Source organism: Pimephales promelas, chromosome 6 (genome assembly GCF_988280905.1).
Source record: "Pimephales promelas chromosome 6, fPimPro1.hap1.1, whole genome shotgun sequence".
NCBI classification, from domain to species: Eukaryota; Metazoa; Chordata; class Actinopteri; order Cypriniformes; family Leuciscidae; genus Pimephales; species Pimephales promelas.
In genome coordinates this window covers 17,412,707-17,436,594 of record NC_142774.1, presented here as the reverse complement: position 1 = coordinate 17,436,594, position 23,888 = coordinate 17,412,707, and the positions used below count along the sequence as shown (strand labels likewise).

General features: G+C 38.3%; 1 protein-coding gene across 2 annotated transcripts in view; it reads left to right on the top strand.

The window, feature by feature from the left end:
• nlgn4xa (neuroligin 4 X-linked a) overlaps positions 1 to 23,888 on the top strand; it is a 161,102-nt gene that overhangs the window by 37,309 nt on the left and 99,905 nt on the right. For both annotated transcript variants that reach the window (XM_039649528.2, XM_039649529.2), the window contains one exon: positions 1,774 to 1,926. In XM_039649528.2, coding sequence (XP_039505462.2) covers positions 1,774 to 1,926 — 153 coding nt within the window. The remainder of the gene's footprint in view (positions 1 to 1,773; positions 1,927 to 23,888) is intronic.

The following is a 23,888-nucleotide window of genomic DNA, read 5'->3' as shown; positions in this document are numbered from 1 at the left end:
ACCTGTCACGACGGGTTGTTTTCCACCTCTCCCTCTCTTTCTCTCTCTCTCTCTCTCACTGTTCCCCTCTCTCTTGTTCTCTCTGTTTTCCTTTGCGGGGCGAACGATACACAGGCTTGCCGTTAATTCTGCTCGCCTGCCCACAGGCACTGTAGGATTGTGCCAGCTCTGCAGCAGACCACGCTGTGTGTCTGTGTGTTTGTGCAGCACCTCTATGCAGTTAATGAAGCCATATGCAACAGAAACCAATAATCAAAGTACAGTGAGGTGGCTTTGGCTGAATACCAATTACTTACGCTGTCCCCTGTTGGACTCCACTCCAGTCTGAGAAGCCAACCAGAGCGTTCCTAATGCAGATATACCACTCCCACTGAGAGGAGGCTGTTTGCAGTGAGTATGTTTACAGAGGTGGATGCTAACAGATGCAGGCACACATACCGAATGTCATAACCCCTTTTTGATGCCATTAGCTCTCATTCCATCAGTTGTTTCGAGCGGGCTGAGGAAGCTATTTGATAAAATATTAGTACTGTATACACATTTCTCTAATACAACAGTGCAAACCACAGAGTATTAAAACACACTTAATTAAAGATGCGCACTGGTTATTCTCTATAAAAAACTATGTTAAAGCTTGTTTGTTACCAGTGATTTTTATTATTATTACTAGTAGTATTATTCTTTGAGGAAGCTTTGAATCACTTGTAAGTTGTTAAGTATATAGGGTATTTCTTGAGCACAGTTAAACTGTGAAACAACACAAATAACAAGCACAACTGAAGTGTAACACCATGGTGTTGAATTAGAAAACGAATTACAAAAAATTGGTAATATTATTAACTGGTTGCTTATTAGCATGCATATTACTAGGGTATTGCTTGTTTATTGAAACTTATAAAGCACATATTAATACTTAACTCTGCATGACCATATTCTACATCATTTAATCTCACCCAATACATTTAATTAACAACTACCTTACTAACTATTAATAAGCACTTTTTAGGGGTTTGATGAGGTTAATAGTTAATAGTGAGAATTGGACTCTTATCTAAAGTGTGACCAAAACATATATTATATGTTTTATAAAAAAAAAAAAAACTGCCTAAATTAAAGAGCAACATTTGTTGTTTCAAATTGTTGTTTCAGCTTCCATTAGTATACATTAATTGATATTAATGATGCAGTACAATGCAGTAAGCACTGTCGTCAAAAACTCTCAGTGTGTTCTTATTGTGACTAAACACAGGGACACATCTTGCTGTCCTGTTCAAGATCTGTAAATATCTGATGTGAAACATCTATAGTCTGGGTAAGCCTGCTTGCAATTTGGGAATTGCTATCAAAGACTTCCTCATCCTTGGGCTTCATGTCTCCTGTTTTATAATCAGCCTCCTACATGTGTACTAATCAGGGGCTTTAATCAGAACAAGAGAACCCCACAAATAACCAACTCATCTGCAGCAATTACGGACTTCCCTGTGCATGAGCCACATCGTGAGGTGAATCTCGCTGAGGTGGGATTAGTTTAAATGAAAATGCAGCTTGATAATGGTATAAAGAAGAAATTTAATTTGAAACATTTGTCTGATCTTCTCATTTGGGAATCGTACTATTGGATTTTCTTGTCAAACTGTAAAGCCTATGTGTTCTACTGATGTTTGTTTACTGAGAAAAACTGTCACTATTAGTTGGATAAAAAAAGGTTGTTCAGTCATCCCACAGATATAAAGTTTGTAGTATGTCCAGATGATTTTTTTTTTCTACTTGCAGACATCCATGACGAGAATGGGCTGAGACCTGTGATGGTGTACATCCATGGTGGGTCCTACATGGAAGGAACAGGAAATATGATTGACGGCAGCATTCTGGCCAGCTATGGAAATGTCATCGTGGTGACCCTGAATTACAGATTGGGAGTGCTGGGTAAGTTGTTCATTTTTCAGTCATTGCTGGATGGTTTTGATTACAGAATATCTTTATGACCTCTTGTTTTATATTCAGCCTCCTACACATGTAATAAAGATATGCATATGGTTTAAAGAGGAAAATGATCTTGGAATAGCTGAGGGTCATAGGCTTAAAAGTCACAGAATTTAAAATGAAGATTTCAATCAGTTATGGTCATACAATGCAAACATAGCATTTATGATTTACTTATAATCCTTAGTTTCTTGGCTGGTTGTACTTCAGTGTTATTATATTATTATATGATATTCTCAGTTTTTATTTAAATGTTGGTTTAAGTTCTTGTTGCTCTGTGCTTTTGTAATTTTTATAATTTTCATTATTTCTGTTTAGCTTATTATTATTATTATTATTTTTACTTTTAGGAAATTAAGTACGGCTACTTATAATTTTTATTTAAATTATCCTGTACATTCAGGTATCTAATACTTATATTTTACTTAATTTCAGTTTACTAAATTAATAGAAATTATATTTAATAATTGACCTCATAAACAAGCATAACTTTGGCTGTTCTTACATCTCGCTATCAGCTACAGCTCTCTCTGAGGCTGGTTATATTTAGATGTGTTGGAGCCAAGGGGGAAAAGGTATAGGAAAAGGCCTACTGGAAAAGTATGCACTGTGGAAAAAGACAGCAGTTGGGGAAGGAAAGAAAGTGTCAGAGAGGCAGGGAATAGGACTGAGAGAGTGCAAGCAAGGCCTTCGTTAAACGTGCTTCTGCTTCTCTGCCTGTCATCGCTCAGCATGAAGGTGATGGAGATAGCCTGGCTGTCTCTGGCTTTATGGAGAACAGTTTGAAGCGTGGTGGCATTAAAAACAGAGCTCTGTAGTGAGAGGGCAAAGTGAGAGTGGAACAGGTTTCCAAGCATATAAAATTGCAGTATCGTGTCCCATTTGTACCCTCTCTTCACAGAGTGATAGCTCTTTCTCCAAAACAAAAGTAATATCTTAACACCTCTGAGGTATCTTGGTGGCAGCGTGTGTGTGCGCGTGTGTGTGTGTGGGTGGCACTGCACAGACTGCTCTCTGGTTTGGCCCACGCCCAGTCCGCCACCAGTGAGACATATTTCTTCTCAGCTGTTTTTAGACCTAGTGTAGTAATATCTTTATCTAGCTTTTAGACACATGCTCACTGATTAGCCAAGGAGCATTTCGGTGTGAAAATACTATTTGCAGAAAGCCATGCACTCCTCTCTGGAATTAGCTTGTTGGTAGGGTAAAAATTGCTGCTGAACATATGTAAACATATTTGAGATAGATGCAGCGACCTGTTATGCATTGTGTGGTATGCATAACAGCGTTGTTAGTGTGATAATCATACGGAAATAATTACGAATGCTTGGGTATTCAGCTATTATCATTTTGTGTAGGCTACATGGGCATGCATGTATCAAATTTTTATGTCAAATTTGCATCTGTAACTGTGTGTGTGTGTGTTTTCATAGTAATTGCACCATCTGCAGTGGGGCACATGTGGCCTGCCAATGATCCAATAGAGCTTGTAAGAATGAACTGAGATGTGTTAATAGTACATATGACTCTCTCTCTCTCTCTTACATGGCAACATGAGCCGACTGCCGATGTGTTTCATAATACAGCAGAACAAGTCTGTTTCTGCACTTAACATGTCATTACAGTGCATTGTGGGAAACTTAATTCTAATTTGGCTTAATGAGGCATTTATGTATGCAGCACTAAATTAAGAATCACAATGGCTACATTCACATAGCAGCATAAGGCCCCGATCAGACAGAACACGTTCTTCTTTTAGTAAGAGGCATGTTTTTTAATCGTTTCTATTGGCATTGAGCTTTTTACATGCTTTTTATGCACCATGAGCACCTCGCGTTTTAGCCACCTGCTGTGTTTTTGTTGGAGTGCTCTGAGCTCCTGAAGTTTAAAAAAAAAACAACTCTGAGCAGAAAAGTGCCCGACGTCATTCGCATTTTATTTTTTAATTGACAGTTTTTTTTTCAATTGTCCAATCGAATGAATGAACACCATCCGTTGTTGTGACGGAAGTTTAAAGAAGCAGGTTACATGGAGCTATTGTGAAGGTAAAAGAGTAGCAATACTCCAGAGCACGTAGATGTGAATTTGAGAACTTGTACAAGAAATATTCATACAGTGCCCTCCACAATTATTGGCACCCCTGTTTAAGATGTGGTCGAGGACTTTTAAAAATTCTCCCTTTTTTTTAAACAACATAGAATCCAAATGCAAAAAAGAGAAAAATCCAACCTTTTATTTAAGTACATTACTTTGGTGGTAAAAAAAAAAAAAAATGTAATTTAAAAAAATAAAAACTTCAAATCATGTGTCCCACAATTATTGGCACCCCTGATGTTAATACTTTGTACAACCCCCTTTTGCCAACAAGACAGCACTTAATCTCCTCCTATAACATTTCACAAGATTGAAGAACACAGAGAGAGGGATCTTTGACCATTCTTCTTTGCAAAATCTTTCTAGATCATCCAGTATCCTGGGCCCTCTCTTGTGCACTCTCCTCTTTAGCTCACCCCACAGGTTTTCGATTGGATTGAGGTCTGGGGACTGAGATGGCCATGGGAGGACCTTGAGTTTGTGACTGAACCATTTTTGTGTAGATTTTGCCACACGTTTTGGATCATTATCCTGCTGAAAGACCCAATGACGACCCATCTTCAGCTTTCTGGCAGAGGCCATCAGGTTTTTATTTAAAATGTCCTGGTAGTTCAAAGCGTTCATAATGCCATGCACCCTAACAAGGTTCCCAGGGCCTTTGGAAGAGAAACAGGCCCACAGCATCACAGATCCTCCACCATACTTCACGGTGGGCATGAGGTACTTTTCGGCATACACATCTTTTGTTTTACACCAGATCCACTTAGAGTGTTTGTTGCCAAAAAGCTCAATCTTAGTCTCATCCGACCAAAGCACACGATCCCAGATGAAGTCCCAGTGCCGCTTGGCAAACTCCAGACGTTTACGTTTGTCAGTGTTAGTGAGAAAAGGCTTTTTCCTAGCATGCCTCCCAAACATCTTGTTGGCATGTAGAGAGCGTCTGATGGTTGTTTTGGAGATTTTGTGACCCCAAGATGCCACTATTTGATGCAATTCTGTGACAGTGAGCTTAGGACTTTTTTTTACTTTTCTTAGCATCCTCCTCACAGTGCGTTGTGGCAAGATAAACTTGGGACCTCTTTCAGCCTTGTTTGTCACTGTTCCAGTTGTTTTAAACTTCTTAATGATTCCTCTAACTTTAGATATGGGCAATATAAGGTGAGTGGCTATTTTCTTGTAGCCATTGCCTGACTTATAAAGGTCATCACACATCTGCCTTACTTGAATGGTGTGTTCTCTTGTCTTTGCCATGTTGACAAATGGGTAAGAGAATTAGGCCTCTGTGTCATGTCATATTTATACCCCAGGGAAATAGGAAGTCATGAATTACTAATTAAAAGTTCCTAGATATCCTGACCAACATTAGCAACTACAGAAAATATATATTTTTTAAAAATCAATTACATTTTTCAGCGGAATTGTTAGGGGTGCCAATAATTGTGGGACACAGGATTTGAAGTTTTTATTTTTCTAAATTTTTACTTTTTTTTTTTTACCACCAAAGTAATGTACTTAAATAAAAGGTTGGATTTTTCTCTTTTTTTGCATTTGGGTTCTATGTTGTTTAAAAAAAAGGGAGAATTTTTAAAAGTCCTCAACCACATCTTAAACAGGGGTGCCAATAATTGTGGAGGGCACTGTACTTGTATGTGAGCATTTACACTCACAGCTCCAATGTGAAAACCTGGAAAATAAAAATCTGAAGTTAAATGTTGAAATTTTCACTCCCAGATAATGAATCTGAAGCTGCAGACAAGCAGTCACAAATGTGTAAAATGCCATTCACAGTAATACAATGACAGTCACAAACATGTAATATGTATTTATATACGTATACAACCTCAATTTGGTACTTAAAGCCATAGATATCCATATAAAGGCTAGATATGTCGTCCGCGCTGCTGGCCAAGAGAGGTCGACGTCAGCACCTGGCAGCCATTTTGTCACAGGCAGCTCGCTCACTCATAACATTGTTTTAATGGTGCATGTACTTTTTAAATCATCGTAACTTGCTCAATTTTCTACCGATTTTCAAACGGTCTGGTTTGTTATAAACGTCAGAGACGTAGTTATGATACTGCATACTTTTGAATAATAAGTGTATAAATAAATAATCGTCCAGAATTATAACCATGTTAATAACGTTTGTAAGAAACCAAACGTTTGTAAATCCGTCAAAATTTCAACGAGATAAGAGTATTTCTTACATCAGATACCACAAAGCCCGCCAGAAAGCCTGCCTGTGACAAGATAGCCGCTGGTGATGACGATAAAGACTCCGCCGTGAGACATCTAGCCTTTATATGGATATCTATGCTTAAAGCTACACTGTGTGATTTTTACCCCCATCTAGCGGAGAAAAGGTATATGATCATCCAGTGAATATTAGTTTCTGTTCCTCTCAATTCCGATTTCGTTTTAACTCTTACGGTGGCCAATGTAGTCTAAGATTAGCATGGCTTTCAGTTCGACCTCGTCCATGAGCGTTAACTCAAATGTAAATGTGAAAGGCGAAGCTTGAATTAACAGGCATGTCCCTCTTTGGCTAATGTACTTTCAAGCTGGAGGGACAACATGGCGACCGACATTAGGACCCCTTACCCGTATGTATATTCAATGGCATATTATACACTCACGAGAATACTTTATTACTTGAACGAAGTAAATATACATTAATGAGCACATATATTTTTGAAAGAACTAAGTGTTTTTACCTAAGAATAAACTAAAAGAGTTACACAGTATAGCTTTAAGCACAAATCTGTCACTGCAAATTCAAATTTCATGCCTTGACTTTTGCTACTTCTTTTGTGATATACGAGGTGCAAAACTAAAGGCGGGCATACACTGTGCGATTTTCGTCCGATTTTGAGCCGAATTCTGACTCGTGCGACTCTTTTTCGTGTTGGACCGATTTTCAGCTTTGTCTTGCAGTGTTCGTGCAGTGTACAGGGAGAAACGAGAGGCGATTAACCTCTCACGATCGACAATCAGATGGTCGTATGAATTTCTGGCATGTCAGAAATTTTGGTCGCTTCTCGTGACTATATCGCACAGTTGAAGCAAGGCTACGAACCGATTGCCCTAAACTCAGTGTTTTTTCCCTCACTGCGCCTGCCCGAAAACAGAAGTTTAACCATTTCATCTGCAGCACAAATAAAATTAAAATAAAAACGAATCATCTTTAAGTTCTGTAGTTCAAACTAGCTACAAATTACTGTTGCTTACCTCCAGTTCGTGTTGCAAAATGGATAATATTACCCACGTCTTCCAAGCCACCTGCGATGTAACGCCTCTTTTATTATTTTGTCAAACAATGTTTTTGAAATAAACCTGTTTTTAATTTTCATTGATGATTATGGCAATGCTCGGACATATTATAAACTGCTAATAGTTATTTTATATGCCTATAATTCATTGTAATCGACCTAAATGTTTTAGACAATGTTTAATGAGGATTAAGATTATGTAATATTTTATTATCCTCACAGCACGTTGGATATGTGCTGTGAAAATATTGCGTGGCAAATTAATTATAATAGCGGATTAATTTAATAATAAAATTAGCCTATAGGCCTCCCCAAATAATGATAATACAATAATACTAATAATAATTAAATGCATAAATTGAAAATACTAAATCATTTTGATACTGATAGCAGATGCTTGTTTTGACAATATCTCTGGATACATACACGTAATTGCGCACGATAAATAGGCGCAATCCAGGGGGTTATCGCAGATATTACACGTATAGTATGAGCAGTGAAGTCGCAGCTCGACGATCGGACCGTACAGTGTGAGCACATAAATCCTGAACTTTGGCTTTGCATCGCATGCGATTTACTCGTTGAGTGTGAGTAGGTACCTTGCTGAAATCGTACAGACATCGCACAGTGTATGCCCGCCTTAACTTGTGCATTTGCAACTCAGTGGCGGCGAGAGTGGAAGGGGGTGGGAGCGGGGGGTGTTCAAACGAGCTGTTTTCTTGGTTGGTGCCTAGCCAATGAAATGAGACTTCTATTGTATGCGATGATGTCACGAAACCCAGCTCCTTCTGGATGTTCTGAAACGCTAACATGGCTTAATGCATTTGACTGATATTAAAAGAAATTAATGATATTATCAAACTGATCGAGTATTGCTATCGAGTGTCGAGTATTGCTACTCTTTTACCTTCATACTGTATGACTTCTTGAACCAAAATTACTGCAATGTTAACAAAAAGCAGCAGGCCAGGAGGCAAGTTAGGGTGGCAATAGAGATGTTTTCAGTTTACTTAACAACAAACCAAAGATTATACAGCACTCATGCTATAATCTTTGATTAGACTGACAGGACAGCTGATGCTGTGGTTGCCTAGCAACAAAAAACAAACAAAAAAAAAACAGTTTTCCTAACTAAAAAAAGTCAACCAAAAAAGGCAGTGTGGTGCTACGGAATTTGCGTCACTGTCATTACTATGAGGAAAACAACATCATGGATGTTAAAGTTTAAACTTTTCCTCTAGATTAAAAAAGACGAACGTGTTATTAAACTGTTGTTTACAAAGTGACAAAAAAAAAAACTTTTTTAAGGAATTGTATATTAATCATCTTATGAATATGTTTGTTAATTATGGAAATATTTTAACATATAAACATGCAAATCCATAGTCCTGTGCATTTTAAAGAATTTAAGCTATTTCCCCAATTCTGATTCATCTTATCAAAAGTTATATTCAATTTAACTCCACGCATTAATGATAAATCCACAATTAATTTTAAATGGCAACATAAATTGTAATGTGTGTGCATGAGAAACGTATCACAGATACATATAGTCTTTATTTATTTATTTATTTTTTGCGAAGGTCCCTTTAGGGGCTTCGTACGGTGCACCTCACGTTTTTAAATTGAAAAAAAAAACAGATTCTGTCTGATTCTAAGTCTCTAAGCCAGTTTTTGAGTGCTAAATACAGTTATGTTCACACACAATTTGGTTTTGAATGAGAGTGGCAACTGCATTCAAATAGACTCTCAGATTGCATAATATGTATCCTGATAGTTCAACCAAAGAATAAAAATGTATCATCATTTACTCGCCCTCATGTTGTTACAACCTGTATGATTTTTTTTTTCACTGAAGAAGATATTTTGAAGATTGTTGGTGATAGTTTTGGTAACCCTTGGCTAAAATATAAAATATCAGAAAGTCAGAAAGAAAGAAAGTCGTAACCCCCATCTTTCTTGGGAACCATGAAGTATTGGCTGTAAAACCCTCTCTGCTGACTCTCTGCTGGTAGGAGGAACCCTTCCAGAGAGAAGACTCTCTGCTGGTAGGAAGAACCCTTTCTATAGCTCCTTTCTGCAGAAGTATCATCACTTCCCGTTCCATGACCCGAGCCTGCTTGGGGACCACCACGGTGGGAAGGACCCATAGAAATCTGGGCGGACGAGAACCGAACTGAATTCTCTAATTCTCTTTGTATCACATGCAGGACCCACTGAGAAATATCTGGCAGTAGTTTCCACGCTGCCATGAATTCCACTAAGGGAACCAGTCTCTCGAGGCTGGCCTTAGATTTGGTTGAACAGACACTTCGACACCCTGAAGCAGTGAACCGGCAGGGAACAACCGAACTGACCGTTCTACAACCGGAGGACCGTATGGGGACGCTAACACCTCGGTGCCCTGAAACGGCAAACCAGCAGGGAACAGCCGAAGTGGCAGCGCTCCCCCAGAGAGCACAGAGGAAGAACGATTTCTCGAGACCGCCCTTCCCCTGAGGGGGCCACCCTCAGAAGTCTGACCCCCTGCGAGTCAGGACTTCTTCTTAGTCCAGACTTCCTTAGAGACTGCGACCGCCACCCAGGTTCCCCAGATTGTGGAGGAGCCCTGATGGCGACGCTTTGTTTTTGGCACACTCTGTGCTGAGAGGAGCTTGTACCCGGCTGAGGCTGCTCGGACTTAAAGAAAGTTCTACATCCCCCAGATGAAAGTCGATGCAGTGCCTCGGCGACAGCAGGACCTGCACCTCGGGGAACGCGAACCAAACCGTCCCCCTCAAAGGATGCTCGGCGGGAGTGGAGCGTTCTCATAGATAACTTCATACAATGCTCACAGTCAGCTGCCTCGAGAACTGACTGAGCATGCTCTACTCACAAACAAGCCACACAAAGCTGTGAGAAAACGAGGGCAAGGAACAACACAACGCTTAAACTCTTGATTCGCCATAATAATGATATGATATAGTGTGCTTAGGGTTGGGTATTGGTTGGGTTTTATCCGATACCAGTATCTGCTCTGTATTTTTTAAACGGTTCCGGTGCCTAAACGGTTCTTGAAACGGTAAACCGCACCCACTTTGTCAAAAAAGAATAAAAATAATACCCCTTTATTTACAGGGCCAAACTGGACACAATATTAACTTATATAAATACAAGTAACATATGATAATAAAAAATAAACCAATATAAAATAAAAGTTCATATTTACATAGTATCAAATAAAATAATATTATATCAAACAATGTAAGTATACTGGAGATTAATAGAGATTACTACCAGGGTAATATAATATCGACATGTCTACAGGTTCCCATGTTTTGTCTGCTTTAACTAGTCATGTAAGTTATCTTGTCATTTACTAGTTAAGCTCTTAGCCAGTTTGATATTTCGTTCCCACTGCGTCTTATACGCAGCTTTGAGTAAACATATTAAAGAGAACGTCTCTGTGTAACCCATGTTCTCTGAATAGGGAACGAGACGCTGCGTTCGCTGCCAAATATCTCGCGCTGCCGACAAGCTTCCTTTTCGGCAGAAAACTCTGAGGAGCAGATGATGCCCGCGCCAATATAATATGACGACGTGAGCGTCAACGCGGCGCGAATGGTGATTCTTCTATATCCATAGACAATCGTTATTTTGACGCGTAATTTTACACGTGAAATGCAGCCGTACATTTCACGTGTGTTTAATCTCCTCGCTATCAGCAGACGTTCCGGCAGTCTCCCGCATATTGATAACGGCTCCCGGATGATCGCAAATTAGTTCAAATCTCCCGGAATCTAGAGCGAGCGAGCAAAAGCGCGTGTGCGAGACAGATCAGACAGTGCTTCAATAAATCGTATAGTGCGCGCACGTCGGAGAGGGAGACAGCGAGAGACTGCCTGTGTGCGCCTCATGCCATAGACTCAGGAATCGAAATCAGGCACCGGAATTTTCATTCTTATTCGGTCTGGTTACTACCGTTTACTTCAGAACCAGTTTCCTGTTGGAACCGAGTTTCGGTACCCAACCCTAAGTGTGCTTGACAAACAACAATAAATAGACAAGGACAGAGTACAGAGATCACTTGCTGAAGGCAACAGTGCTTTACAGTTTCCTGGTCAAAGACGTCACATGATGTCCTGCTCTCTCACTGGACTGATTGTACAGAGGCTTCACGACGCAATCACGTTCCCCACCGCGTTCTAATGCAGCCCAAAGTTCCCTTGAAAGGGAACCATGTTTATCATCCAACAATTTGCATTTCCATTATATATTTGTTTTACATTTGTATTACATATTCAGTATTAGTCACAATAACTGTAATTGCATTTCCATTATATTTTCACATTTGCATGCATTACATATTTAGTATCAGTCACAGTAACTATATTTGCATTTCTATTATATGCTAATGTTTTGTTTGTTTTTTGTTTTTGTTTTTTTGCAAAAGATCAGCAAATGATCCTCTAACCTGGCCTTTTTAGGGGGCTTTCCTTTCTGGGTGAATAAGAGGATGAATAGTTGCTTTTTACCTGACATCTTTGACAGATGCAATGATTAATGCATCCCTGGCCAGGGTATAATTATGAAATATGACATGATTTTAAAAGTGACCTATAACATTGACTATGCAATACTCTTTACTTTAGTGCTAATACAATTATTAAGCCTATTTGGAGAGAGAGAGAGAGATGTAATGTGTCAGTAAGTCAGTCTTAATGTGCAATAAGTCAGTCATCATGTGATAACGAAAATATGACTAGACCTAGACTACTTGTTCAGAGTGTTGTCTTTGAACTGGCTGTAAAACTGTTGGCTAAGTTACAGACACTCAATGAGGAAAAACTGTTGATGTCTGATATCTGGGAAACATTCTCTAACAGCATTCTGCCCCTGTCCCCCAACCCAAAAACTAAGATTTTTCAGTCTATAACCATAACATTGAGCTGAACTGTCTAGCAGAATTGCACTTTGGCTTTTATCAAACAAGTTATTAAAAAAACCTTCCCAAAATCACCCTCTCAGTCGTTTAACAGACAGTAGCTTACACTAATAAACCACTCTGCAGTGGCTCAACCTCCAAGGAGCCTTTACCCTATTCATTTCTGTCTCTGTCAGGCTGTCTCCCGCCACTGCCTAGAAGGCTCCTACGGTTTACTGGAGGCCTGTGAGTAAAGTCTCCACAGCAGGGCAAGGACAGGCACAGCCTAGGGGAGGAAGGCCGAAAATGGCTTCATGAGGGACGAAGTGAAAAAAAAGAGAGATTAGGAGCGACAGACAATGAGAAACAGAGGGTTTTTTTGGGTCACAATTTAAGCAAAAACTATATAACGCCACAGTAATATTGGTGAGAATGTGTTTGAGTGTCTTTGGGCAAGTCATGCTGTCCTCGAGTGCCAAAAGGCAGAGATGTTTGTTGTTGTCTCGTGGTAGCTCTAATGACTGCTTTGTTTTACACAAAAACAGAGTGGAGAGGTGATGTAAGGTAACGACGGCTGGAGAGTTCAGTGGAGGACTGGTCCAGGTAAATGTGTTGAGAGTTGACGGTGGACAAGAGTGAGGTATCAGAGACTATTGAGTAGATTAAAGATAACATGTCAACACAAGGAGATGAAGGGCTGAATCTACATGCAGAAGAGGCTGCCGGGGAAGTTAAGAGGAGAGTCAACATGGGAAATTGGGAATAGAACAGAGAAACTGTGTGGCATGGAGGGGTGTGCGGGAAAAAAAAAATGTAAAAGACTTTGGTGCTGTGGTCTAACGATAGAGACTTTGTTGTGAGAAGTAGTTCAGCCTGATTTGTGCCCTGTAAAGATGGGCAGAAGCAGATAAATATATTCATACTTTTGTTACTAATGTTGCATTGAGATGATCTTCCCATTTAAATATGGCTCTAACATAGTTTTAAATTACATGATTTCATTTTTTATTTAGCATGAAAAGTAATGGTATTATAATCTTAAATGTAAAAAAAGTATAATACCTAATAGAAGTACTATTAATGATAATTGTATTACTATTAACAAATAGTTGTAATTTAGACATTTACTTATAATCAGATAATTTGACCTTTTCATGATGAGGCAAGGTTAGTTCAGGTTACAAAATTTCCTCAACTCATAAAAACCTTAATGATATTTATGAATGATATTCAACATTTTTCAAAATTTTTCACTGGAATGCGAACATTTTGCGAGTGAGTGCAGTGTCTTTTTTGGGGGAACGTACAACATTTTCTAGAAAATGCTTTCAACACTTTCATTACGGGCTCTGTATTTCTCTACTCTATTGATCAATATATATATATATATATATATATATATATATATATATATATAGTTTTATTATTTATTTATTTATTTATTTATTTTTATTAATCACACAAAGGACAAAGGATTAGGACAGGATGGATGAGGAATGAGGTTTAGGTTGAGAAACTGAGGTGACTTTTAAGGAGTCTTCAAAGCATGACACATCAAGACACAGTGCTGGTTAACACCTTCCCATTACAATCAGCTCAGAATACAAACAATAAGCAAACAAGCTCCTTCAAATTGCACTGATGCCCAAGGCAGGTGAGGGAGCTGATTTGTCTGTACCAAACAAAACCTAATTAAAGAGAGATCAAACATACATACACACCTCTAATGGCGTTTAGAAACACAAACCTCTAGGATTTATATAAATTACCACAATCCTCTCAGGATGATGCAAGCCCTGTTGTAGTGATTATTCAGACATTTTGAATCACCGTGGCCTCGTGAGAGGGTCTGGCAACTCAGATAAGGAATGCTACCTTGAGAGACCCTTGTTGAAATTCTTCCATTTAGGAATTTTACCTTGTAGCACACTAATTTCCAACATTAAATAAGAGTACAGCATTTTTATTTATTTATTCTTTTAAATAAAATAATTGTTGATATGGAATTTAAGTCCTTTTTCTTTAGTCATTGCTCATAAACATTTAGCTTTTACAATTGCTTTTGTCTTAAGAACCTTTACAGAACACAGACTGTAATGTTCAGCCTCTAGTTTGCCCTTATAAAGTTTGGATGTCTATGCTTAGCTTCTCTTGTAAAAGGTCATTGTTGTCATATTACTTTGTAAAGCCAATATTATAATGGGCTCTGAAGTATTATTTTGATCACATTCAACAAGAGAGTTTTTTTCTTTTCTTAATTATTTAAAAATTCATTTTTGTCCTGTGATGGCAAAGCTGAATTTTTAGTCTTTATGTACTCCAGTCTTCAGTGTCACATAAACCCTTTCAAAAATCATTATACAATGCTGATTTGATGCGCACGTAACAGTTCTTATTATTATTATTGAAAACAGTTATCTCTTAATATTTTTGTGCACTTTTTTACACAATTATTTTAAGAAAAGAAATTTCGAAAGAACTGTATTTAGAAAAAATAAGAATAATGCAGCTGTTCCTGTGTATTTGAATTGTGTCATTGCTGTCATTTGTATAGTAGTGTAGTTAAACTCCTTTTAATTATGATTACCCTTAATTAATTATTAACTTAATTATTATTACTTAGAAGTAATATAACTACAATAAGTGTAATTTAAACTAAAAGTTTGAAAGTCTTAAGCTTAGAGGTAATGTGTCTTGTAAATGGATGAATGGATAGAGGAATACATGAATAGAATGCCATTTTCTGTGTGAATGTCTTCGAATGCAATTCAGTAAATTCCAAATCACAATGCAGTTCTTGGAAGCTTTCTGTGTTGCACTAGCCAGGATGCCAACTGAACTTAGCTCTGCCCTCAACATTTGAGGATGGGAAGTTCAGTCTGGACTTGATCCGTTGAGAAGCAAGTATGACCGAAACAAAGCTGTTCGGACCAATCAAATTGTCAGGGCGGGCTTTATACGGTGAAGGACAGATGATCAACAGTAACGTAATCATTGACGTCACCAAAGAGCGCATGGGTTGAATTTGTTTTCAACAAAGCTGGCTGCCGATGGAGAATTGAGATGTGTAGATTCAGCCATTCATCCTGTTATAGATGATGTAGACAGCACATTAATTTTAAAACAATCCTTTCTATGGGATTTGGTCTATCCAATTTAGTGCAGAGGCATTTTTTTTCCCTGGTTCAGTTGAAAAACACCCCATAACAGCCCAATGGAGCAGTATCAGACTAGAATCTGAGTATGACGACTTCAGGCTAATTCGATTCAAATTACTCTTGGATTGCAAGTGAACCTGTTCACATTGCATCAAAATCACATTTTGAGTTTTGTTCAGCCCTGCAATAACTACATCAGAAACTTGATCAAACAAATGTGTTGTTGTTTACAGACATTAGTAAACATTCCTTCTTCTCAGATATGTGCAGCCTGTCATCATCATATCTCCACACAGACATAGGGAGCTCAGTTTGACCTTAGAGTGGACCTTCTTCAAGAACCAGATGTACTGGAGAGATATGGCCTTGTTTTCCCCCATAACTACAGATGGCCTGGTCCCTTTGAGAGGAGGAGACCTCACTGTGTTGATTGGTTAATCCTATAAAAATGGTATAAAGTGCTGTGGATGGCAGCTTGTCACTCAGGGATCCAGTGCGCTGGGGCACAAGAGGGCAAAGGGTTAATATGAATCTGGCTGCTGCCTCTCTGACTGGTGCAGGCCTTGTGTTCAGTCACGCTTACCCTGTTTTGAGCTGCTGTGCCAGGGGGAGAATGCGGAACTCTTCGCCCTGCATACGTTCGGATGCTAATGTGTTGTTTGCTTGTTTTTGTTTTGAGCTGCGGTGCAGCAGTGCCACGGGATGGAGGATGTAATTGCAGAGGACATTAAATCTTGAAATTACAATCGTATCGAGAGTGTTCACACACAAAAAAAAGAACTGGGAGAAAGATAATGAGGCAGAACAGGAAAAGTCATGTAAAAATGTAACGACATGACCTTGGCATGAACAATTTAGGGACATTAAATTGTTTTGTTTGTGTCAGTTCTTGGGGCAAGTGCACTGGAACCGGTGACAAGGTTAAAGAGGGCTCTTACCTGCAAGCTACATGCAGCCAAAATTGGTTTTATTTTTATTTTTTCTGATTATCCACCCATTGACCACTTTGTTTGTTGAGTGGTCAAATATGGTTGTGTGCATGGTGTAAAAAGCAATACATTTGCTAACATTGAAAAGTTTTGGGTCAGAAAATTATGGGATCATAGGCATTGGTTATTGATTTATTTATTTGAAAGTCATTAATAGTTATTTTCAGCAAAGAATTCATTAAATCAATCAAATGTGACAGTACAGACATTTACATATTTACAAACAAAGCCAAATAAATTATTTACTTTTTAACTGTCTATACATTAACAAATCCTGAAAGAAAAAAAGTATATATCATGGTTTTCACAAAAACAAACAAACAAAAAAACAAAACACTAAAGGTATAATTTTCAAAATTGTACACTTTGAAACCCATTTTCAGACTGTGAAAATGCCATTTTCTTTAGCTGTCAATGTCACTGTTTTTAGCTGAAAACGGTGTAGTGAAAACATTCAGTGTCTCACTTGCTCCTCAAACAGGCAGCAGGAAATGATGGATGAGGTTTCTATACAATAAGAGCAAATAGTTGCGTGCCAATTTTTTTATCATTATGAAGTCATATTGTTTTTCTTTCTTCATTTTTTTTTATATAATTCATAAAAGTATTTTAAATTACAAAATTTATGACATCATGACATTTTTTCAGTTACATTTAAAAGTGGGCCTTTCATTTTTGTTTTCATCGTGTAGCCGCTTCCACACAGTTCTATCCTAAACTGTATACAGATAATTGAGTCATTGCAGTAGATACAGATGCATTTACAGATAATGGGCTGTGTCCGAAATCGGCCCCTATACCCTAAAACCATAGGGGCCATTATCGGGTGCTGGATGGCAGAGGCAGGCTAAATATACATTAATTGTGCAGATATGAACATAAATAAATACATAATAATCAAGAAAAAGAAACATGAATAAGACTTATTCATGTTTATTTTTTAATCATTGCAAAAATTAACTAGATTTATCACACATTTTTTTTCTCTATGATTAATCACCATGAATCGCCATTCAAAAATGTAATGTTTTTAATATATTTTATAATGTAATAATATCACATTTAATCTCCAAATTAATTTATAAACAACCTAAAAGGTAGGAAATATACATCATTTTGTAAAGTTATCAAACAGTTTGCACTGCATATATTGGACTACCAGTTGGACTACCCGAAACACACCAGTTTCGGGTCGCCCAAGAAGGGGCTTCCTGCTTCCAAACAGACCGATAGCAACTTGCTCGTCCAAGCTATATCTATGGCCTACTAGGTGCTCAATTTGCCTTTACTAGCTACCAGAGGCATGGCGTCCTCTAGAGCCTTCCACTCAGCGGCCCCAATCCAGGAGGTCTGCGATGCAGCGGGTTGGGCCACCCCTCACACCTTTAAAAGGTTCTACAGCCTGGACATTACATCGCCACCTAGCACCCTTGTGCTCTCATCCTAAGTGTGCCTGTGTGCAGCTTCACACTGAGACAGGCAGAGCTTGTTGTCGAATAGTGGGTACTCGTTTCCCAAAAGTGTCGTTCAACGCAGTTCGAGTTCTCTCTAAAGGGAACGTCCCAGGTATATGTAACCCTCGTTCGCTGAGAAAGGGAACGAGAACTGCGTCGAACGACGCTTTGGGGGATGGAGTACTCACTATGCCACAATGAGCCCTGCTTGTCGCAATTGCTATAGCACAGAGGCTATCTCTCTAGTGTGCTGACGTTACGTCAGCATGCAACACCATTCAGGATTGGCTTAGTGTCATTCATACTTCAGAGGCACTATGCTGAGGGGCGTTCCCCCCAAAGTGTCGTTTCTCAGGGAACAAGGGTTACATACGTAACCCGAGACGTTTGTCAAACAAATATTTTATCCTCTACCCTTTATCTTTGCACAAAGTAGTAAGAACGACAGACAATCTGCATTAATAGACACAGTTTTAGGCAATAGTGGGCCACAGCTGCTTAGCCGGAAAATTTTTGTACGACAGTAATATCTTGAGTTTGCCAGTTAGACGGAAACTTTGCAGAACGTTTACATTCACAGCCATATTACACACTGCATGAAAGGGAAAATTCGAAAAACCATAACGGGGCACTTTACCAGCATAGATTATTGAATGGAGCTCCAAAATGAAGTATTTGCTCTGCATCACAGCTGACTTGTGAATCATTTCATAGATGCCACCCCAATCCCCCCGGAGGCTATCTATGCAGTGCTAACACAGTCTCATCCCAAAAAGTCATATAACTGACGTCTTGGGGCGTATTTTGACCATACGTCAACATCCGCCTTTTTAGGGCCCCCTTAAACGTCGGTAGATGGCGATCCCGGGCCGTCATACAACTGACGCTTTACCTTTAACGTCAGTTAGGTGACGGGTTAGGTTTAGGTATGGGGTAGAGTTAGGATCCCATAACCTCATCTACCGACGTTTAAGGGGGCCCTAAAAAGGCGAATATTGACGTATGGTCAAAAGACGTCCCAAAACGTCAGTTATATGACGTCTTGGGATGAGACCGGGTTGGCAGTGCACTCAGATACTCATTATGACTACACTAACCTCTAGCAGTAGAGGTAAGTTAGCAGATTCTGTGAAAGTGCCACATTTATATTTATGCTTTATGCATACTTCGTGAAGCCTATGTAAAGTGTCTTGCTATAAAGCATTGATTCGGGTGTTATAAAACTGACATTTAAATGCAAAACTGACAAAACCCATTTAAATGCATCAGATCATCATTGTCATGTTTCTTGTCACATTTCTATCACGCATGATACTGTCATTATCCACAACCCAAATATCAACACATGGGTTTGATAGCTTGAAATTCAAACATCCAAACATGAATTCAAACATCTGCATCAGTATGCAGAAAACGTATAGTGCATGAACAGCAAGAGCAGCATGGGCTAGAAACAATCTGACTGAAAGAAAATGTCTTTGTGTCAATGTGATGATGAAAATGGAACTGCCTTGGCAATGCTGTTGCTTTGCTCAGCAAGGCTGTAATGTAAATCTAACTTTGTTCTTGCCGAAAGACGGCCTGATCTTTATTCCCATGGGTTTTGAGTAGACATTATTAATGCTAGGGTTAATAATTAAATACTGTCTTACATATGTATCATAATTGGGTATAAAATAGATAAAATATCATAATTTATATAAAAAAGAGATGCAATTCATACATACAATGACTTGAATAAACAGTGCCAATGACAATGACTTGATTAAACAGTCAAATCATGCCAAAATAGTTGTGTGCACCCTGATTAAGAAGTGTTTTTTTTTTTACATCCATAAAGTCTGTTTTTAAGTCCATAAATGCCAGTGTGATATAACTGTCCTATTTCATAATGAATAAATAATAAATTAATTTGTTCGGCAGCATCTTTCATTATTTTGTAAAATAAAATAAAGCTATATATATATACACACACACAACTTTAATATTTGAAAATATGTTGTACAAAAATCTAGGCCATATAGTTGTCACAGTCCTTCGTCTGCACCAGTCTGTTTTCGTCATCTGCACTACACTTCCCAGGATCCTTTTGTCTCCTCTCCTGAACTCACTCCCTCATCAGCCACCTGTTCCTCGTTTTTGATCATCTGTTTCACCTGTTTTCACTCCATTATGTTTGATTCATCTGTGTATTTAGTTCCCTCAGTTTCATTCAGTTTTTTTCGGTCATTGTCTAATGTGAGCTGTGTTGCACCCGTCTTCCTGTCTTCCTGCCTGTTTATTATATTAAAAGCTATCTTTATGGTTACTCTGGAGTCCTCCGGTTCCTCAGCCAGCACCTGACCGTGACAATAGTATGGCCAATATAATTGTGTGATTGAACCAAAAATGTAAAACAGAAAATGACATCATAGCGAGATCCACTGCAGACTCTTGAAATACTGTGTTATTATACTTTTTTTTTTTTTTTATGAGAAGTCAAATTTAGTTTAGGATGTCATGTAGTGTCATATGGTAATTGATTAATAAATGATATTTATATATAAGAATTCACGTTTTTAATATTTTTTTCAAAGTAGTGGAAGGATATACACTCACATATTAAATATGTAAAGAAAATATTTTGGTATGTATTACTTGATGGCTAACTGATGGTTAAAACACTTGACACTGGTCCCTTATCGTTGTCAGAATTGGTTATTCTCTCTTTCTTGTGAAAAACCTGCAATAATGTTAATTTTGCGAGCACACAGCTTGCCAAACAAACAGTCCTAATAGTTGCTAAAGTGTGCCAAGTGTTAAATGAATTGCATTTGTCTAGTTATGTGAAAAAGGATCCTCTTTGTTTTCCCAGAGAATGAGGGACAATAGCAACATTGTGTAATGCATGCCAAATGTACTGTTGTACAACATTGCACATTTTCCCTTCCTATGAAAGCAAAATTTTAGTTTAATAACCATGATATTCACAAAGAAACACATTTTCCCCACCTTCTCCTTCCTAAAAACCCTGCAACATTTCACTTCAAATACTTTTGAATGAGGATCAGGCTGTTTTAAGAGGTGTATCTCTCCACAGGATATCTTATGTAGATTCAGATGCCTACCACTTTTACATCAGAGGTTATTTCCCTTATCCAATATAGACACTTAAGCCTCTGTCAGAGGACATTACTTAAATGCTCTTATCAAGACATTCTCACAGTTGTACTGTACTATAGTTATGGAAATGAAAGTAGAGGGAACTGTGATGGGCTCAGCAGCACTTGGCTGCTGTATGGCCATGTGATCACACCATGCACTAAAAACATGCAATATTGTGAGTGAGGGGAATTATTGGAACAATGTGACTTGATGAAATATGATTATTCACTTTGAATTAGGTGATATTACCATGAATTGTTCTAGGTGTAGCCTACATATAAGGTTGTGACACTCCAGGGAGGCACTTATTATATTGTGTTGCTTAGTGAAATATATAGCTATTTCGGAGCATTAAGAATGAACTCTGAAGCAGATTTTTAAGAATTGAGAAATTACAGTGGCAGATTTTAATTTAGTCTCAATTTAAATTCTCCATTAGCCTATTGGCCTGACAGATAAAGCAGATTTACATGGATGATGCTATTAGATATAAAAGGAGTGTTAATATGCAAAAATGCTGCTTAAACCAAATAGAAATGTTAAAAAAATGTCACAAGTAAAGCTGCTTCTTGATTTGCTGAAAGACGTGCATTTTTTTCACGATTCAAATTAGTTCTTGAGGTTAAAGGTTCCAAAGTTACTGCTGTTTTTACTCTAATTAGAATGATTGTCATGGCTGTCCCCTTTGACATCACTTACCTTATCAACATAATCATCATTTAGATCCCCTTTTTCCTATTCATTTCCTGTCTAACACTTATGGCTAATTTTAAATTAGGCATACTGTTTTGATGTGGTGGTCTGATTAGAAATGCTAAAAAAAAAAAAAAATTAAATATGCTGTTAACAGACATATACGTTAATGGCTTGACACTAATTACTGGATGATCCCTGCTGAGAATTATTTTAATTACATGAGCTTGTATCCGATTAAGGCCTTCACTATAAGTCAATATTCAGAATGTCAACATGAGCAGTGTATTTAATAAGCTCCTCCAAATATACCAAATTTACAATGTGAAATGCAATGTGTTTAAATGACAGTTTAGAGATTACAGAGGGGGTCTGGAGTTTTAAGTTACTGAATAGAGAAAACCTGAAAAGTTTCCCTCTGAATTTAGTGCTGTTGTGTGGATTTTCCTGATCTTCTGCACAGCTGTTTCTTGATGTTGCTTATTTTGAAAGTGACAGATCAGAGGCTTTAGAAATTCTTAAATATACATATTTACCATATTGGTGCACAACTAAAAGTGTAAACTACTCTAAATTAATCTTGATAGAGTATTTTATCAGACTTTAATCAAAGACTATACTGTTAGATGAGCACTTGTTACTGTCCGTAATTGTACATGTGAGTTGATTTTGTGCCACAGCTGTTCTCCGGATAATGTTTAGAAGACACTAAGGAAATCCTGTAATAGCATGCCTTTCCCCATTTCGGCTTCATCCAAATGATACACATGATCACAATTCCATCCACCATGCTGTGATGAAAGACAAGAGATCTAATTTACAAGACATGAGATTTTTTGGGTTTTTTTTTTTTCCAGGGACAATGCTTAGGGTCACACCATGGCTCAGTTTGGCGTAGTGTTTAGTTAATCCATCTGCTGACTGTTTTTTAGGCCAAGGGCACTTTGTGGATTCTTCAGAATGAATGCTTGAATTACATTTGATATCAAGCTGTTCACTGAAGCAGGTATCTGCCTGAGGAGCTGAAACTGAGACCTGTCAGAGCAGATGTCATCCTTCCATTGCAAATCTTAGATAAAGAAGGAAGGAAAACACAATCTAGTGGAACGTAGAGCTTTCTAGCTACTCAAGCTGAAAGAAGAGAAAAGTCTAACGCATCCACGTCACAAATCCTTTACTCTCTTACTAGATTTTATAACATATGATGTCCGAACACTTAAAAAGGAATTGATGCATTAGCTAATTTTCTTCATGTGTCACAATGTATTTATATTTAAAGATCATTCATGTCTTGTGATGTGCATACAGAGAAATGTGTTAGGCAGTAGGAACTGATGCTTTGACATTTAACAGGCTTCCATCTTAAAACTAATGCCGTGTCTATGGATCTTTTGGTATCTTCAGAAAATGGGCACAGCATTTGAAAAACAAAAACAAGTTAATTTGCATAATTTCTAAGGAATATATATTTTTGGAGATTAAAGCTGTTTAAAGATTAAAGGGTCTCATTCACTGAGCATTTGTGTGTGGAATCTGCATAAGAACGTTTTTTGATTCACCAAAATCTTTTGTACTAAAATGTATTCTAAATTCATGCAAAAATGTAGGAACAACTGAAACATCTCAGTTATATATGGTAACCGTCGATCCCTGAGGGAGGGAACGGAGACATAGGTCCTGACTGACTAATAGGAATCTCGCTAGAGAGGCCAATTTACTTCGAGTGAACCTAAAACAACCCAATGCACATTGGCATGCAATCATTTACATTAGCTGTGCAGCCTTGCAGCGCGGGCATTTAACGAGCAGCTGTTGCAATTGCACACTAGTTTTTTGCTGAGGAGCCAAGCCTGAGAAAGCTGGCCCCCCGGCGGGCAGCAACAGATGTGGCGACGGGACCTACGTCTCCGTTGCCTCCCTCAGGGAACGAGGGTAACCTTGTGAAACCGAGATGTTGCCTATCGGTCAGTCACTACAACGTAGGTCATAACTGACCAATAGTACCTACCTAATAGTAACAATACCTACCAAAGCGCCACAGCCGCTGCACCCCATCCAGCGCTCCATGCAAGCCTCTGCACCTTCTTGCCTGGAAGAACGACAGGAGGAGGCCTACACAGAGTGAGTCTGACACTGTTCTGAATATGAAAGATGCAGTACAGTGTCAGAGTGAGTCTGACACTGTACTGCATATGAAATAA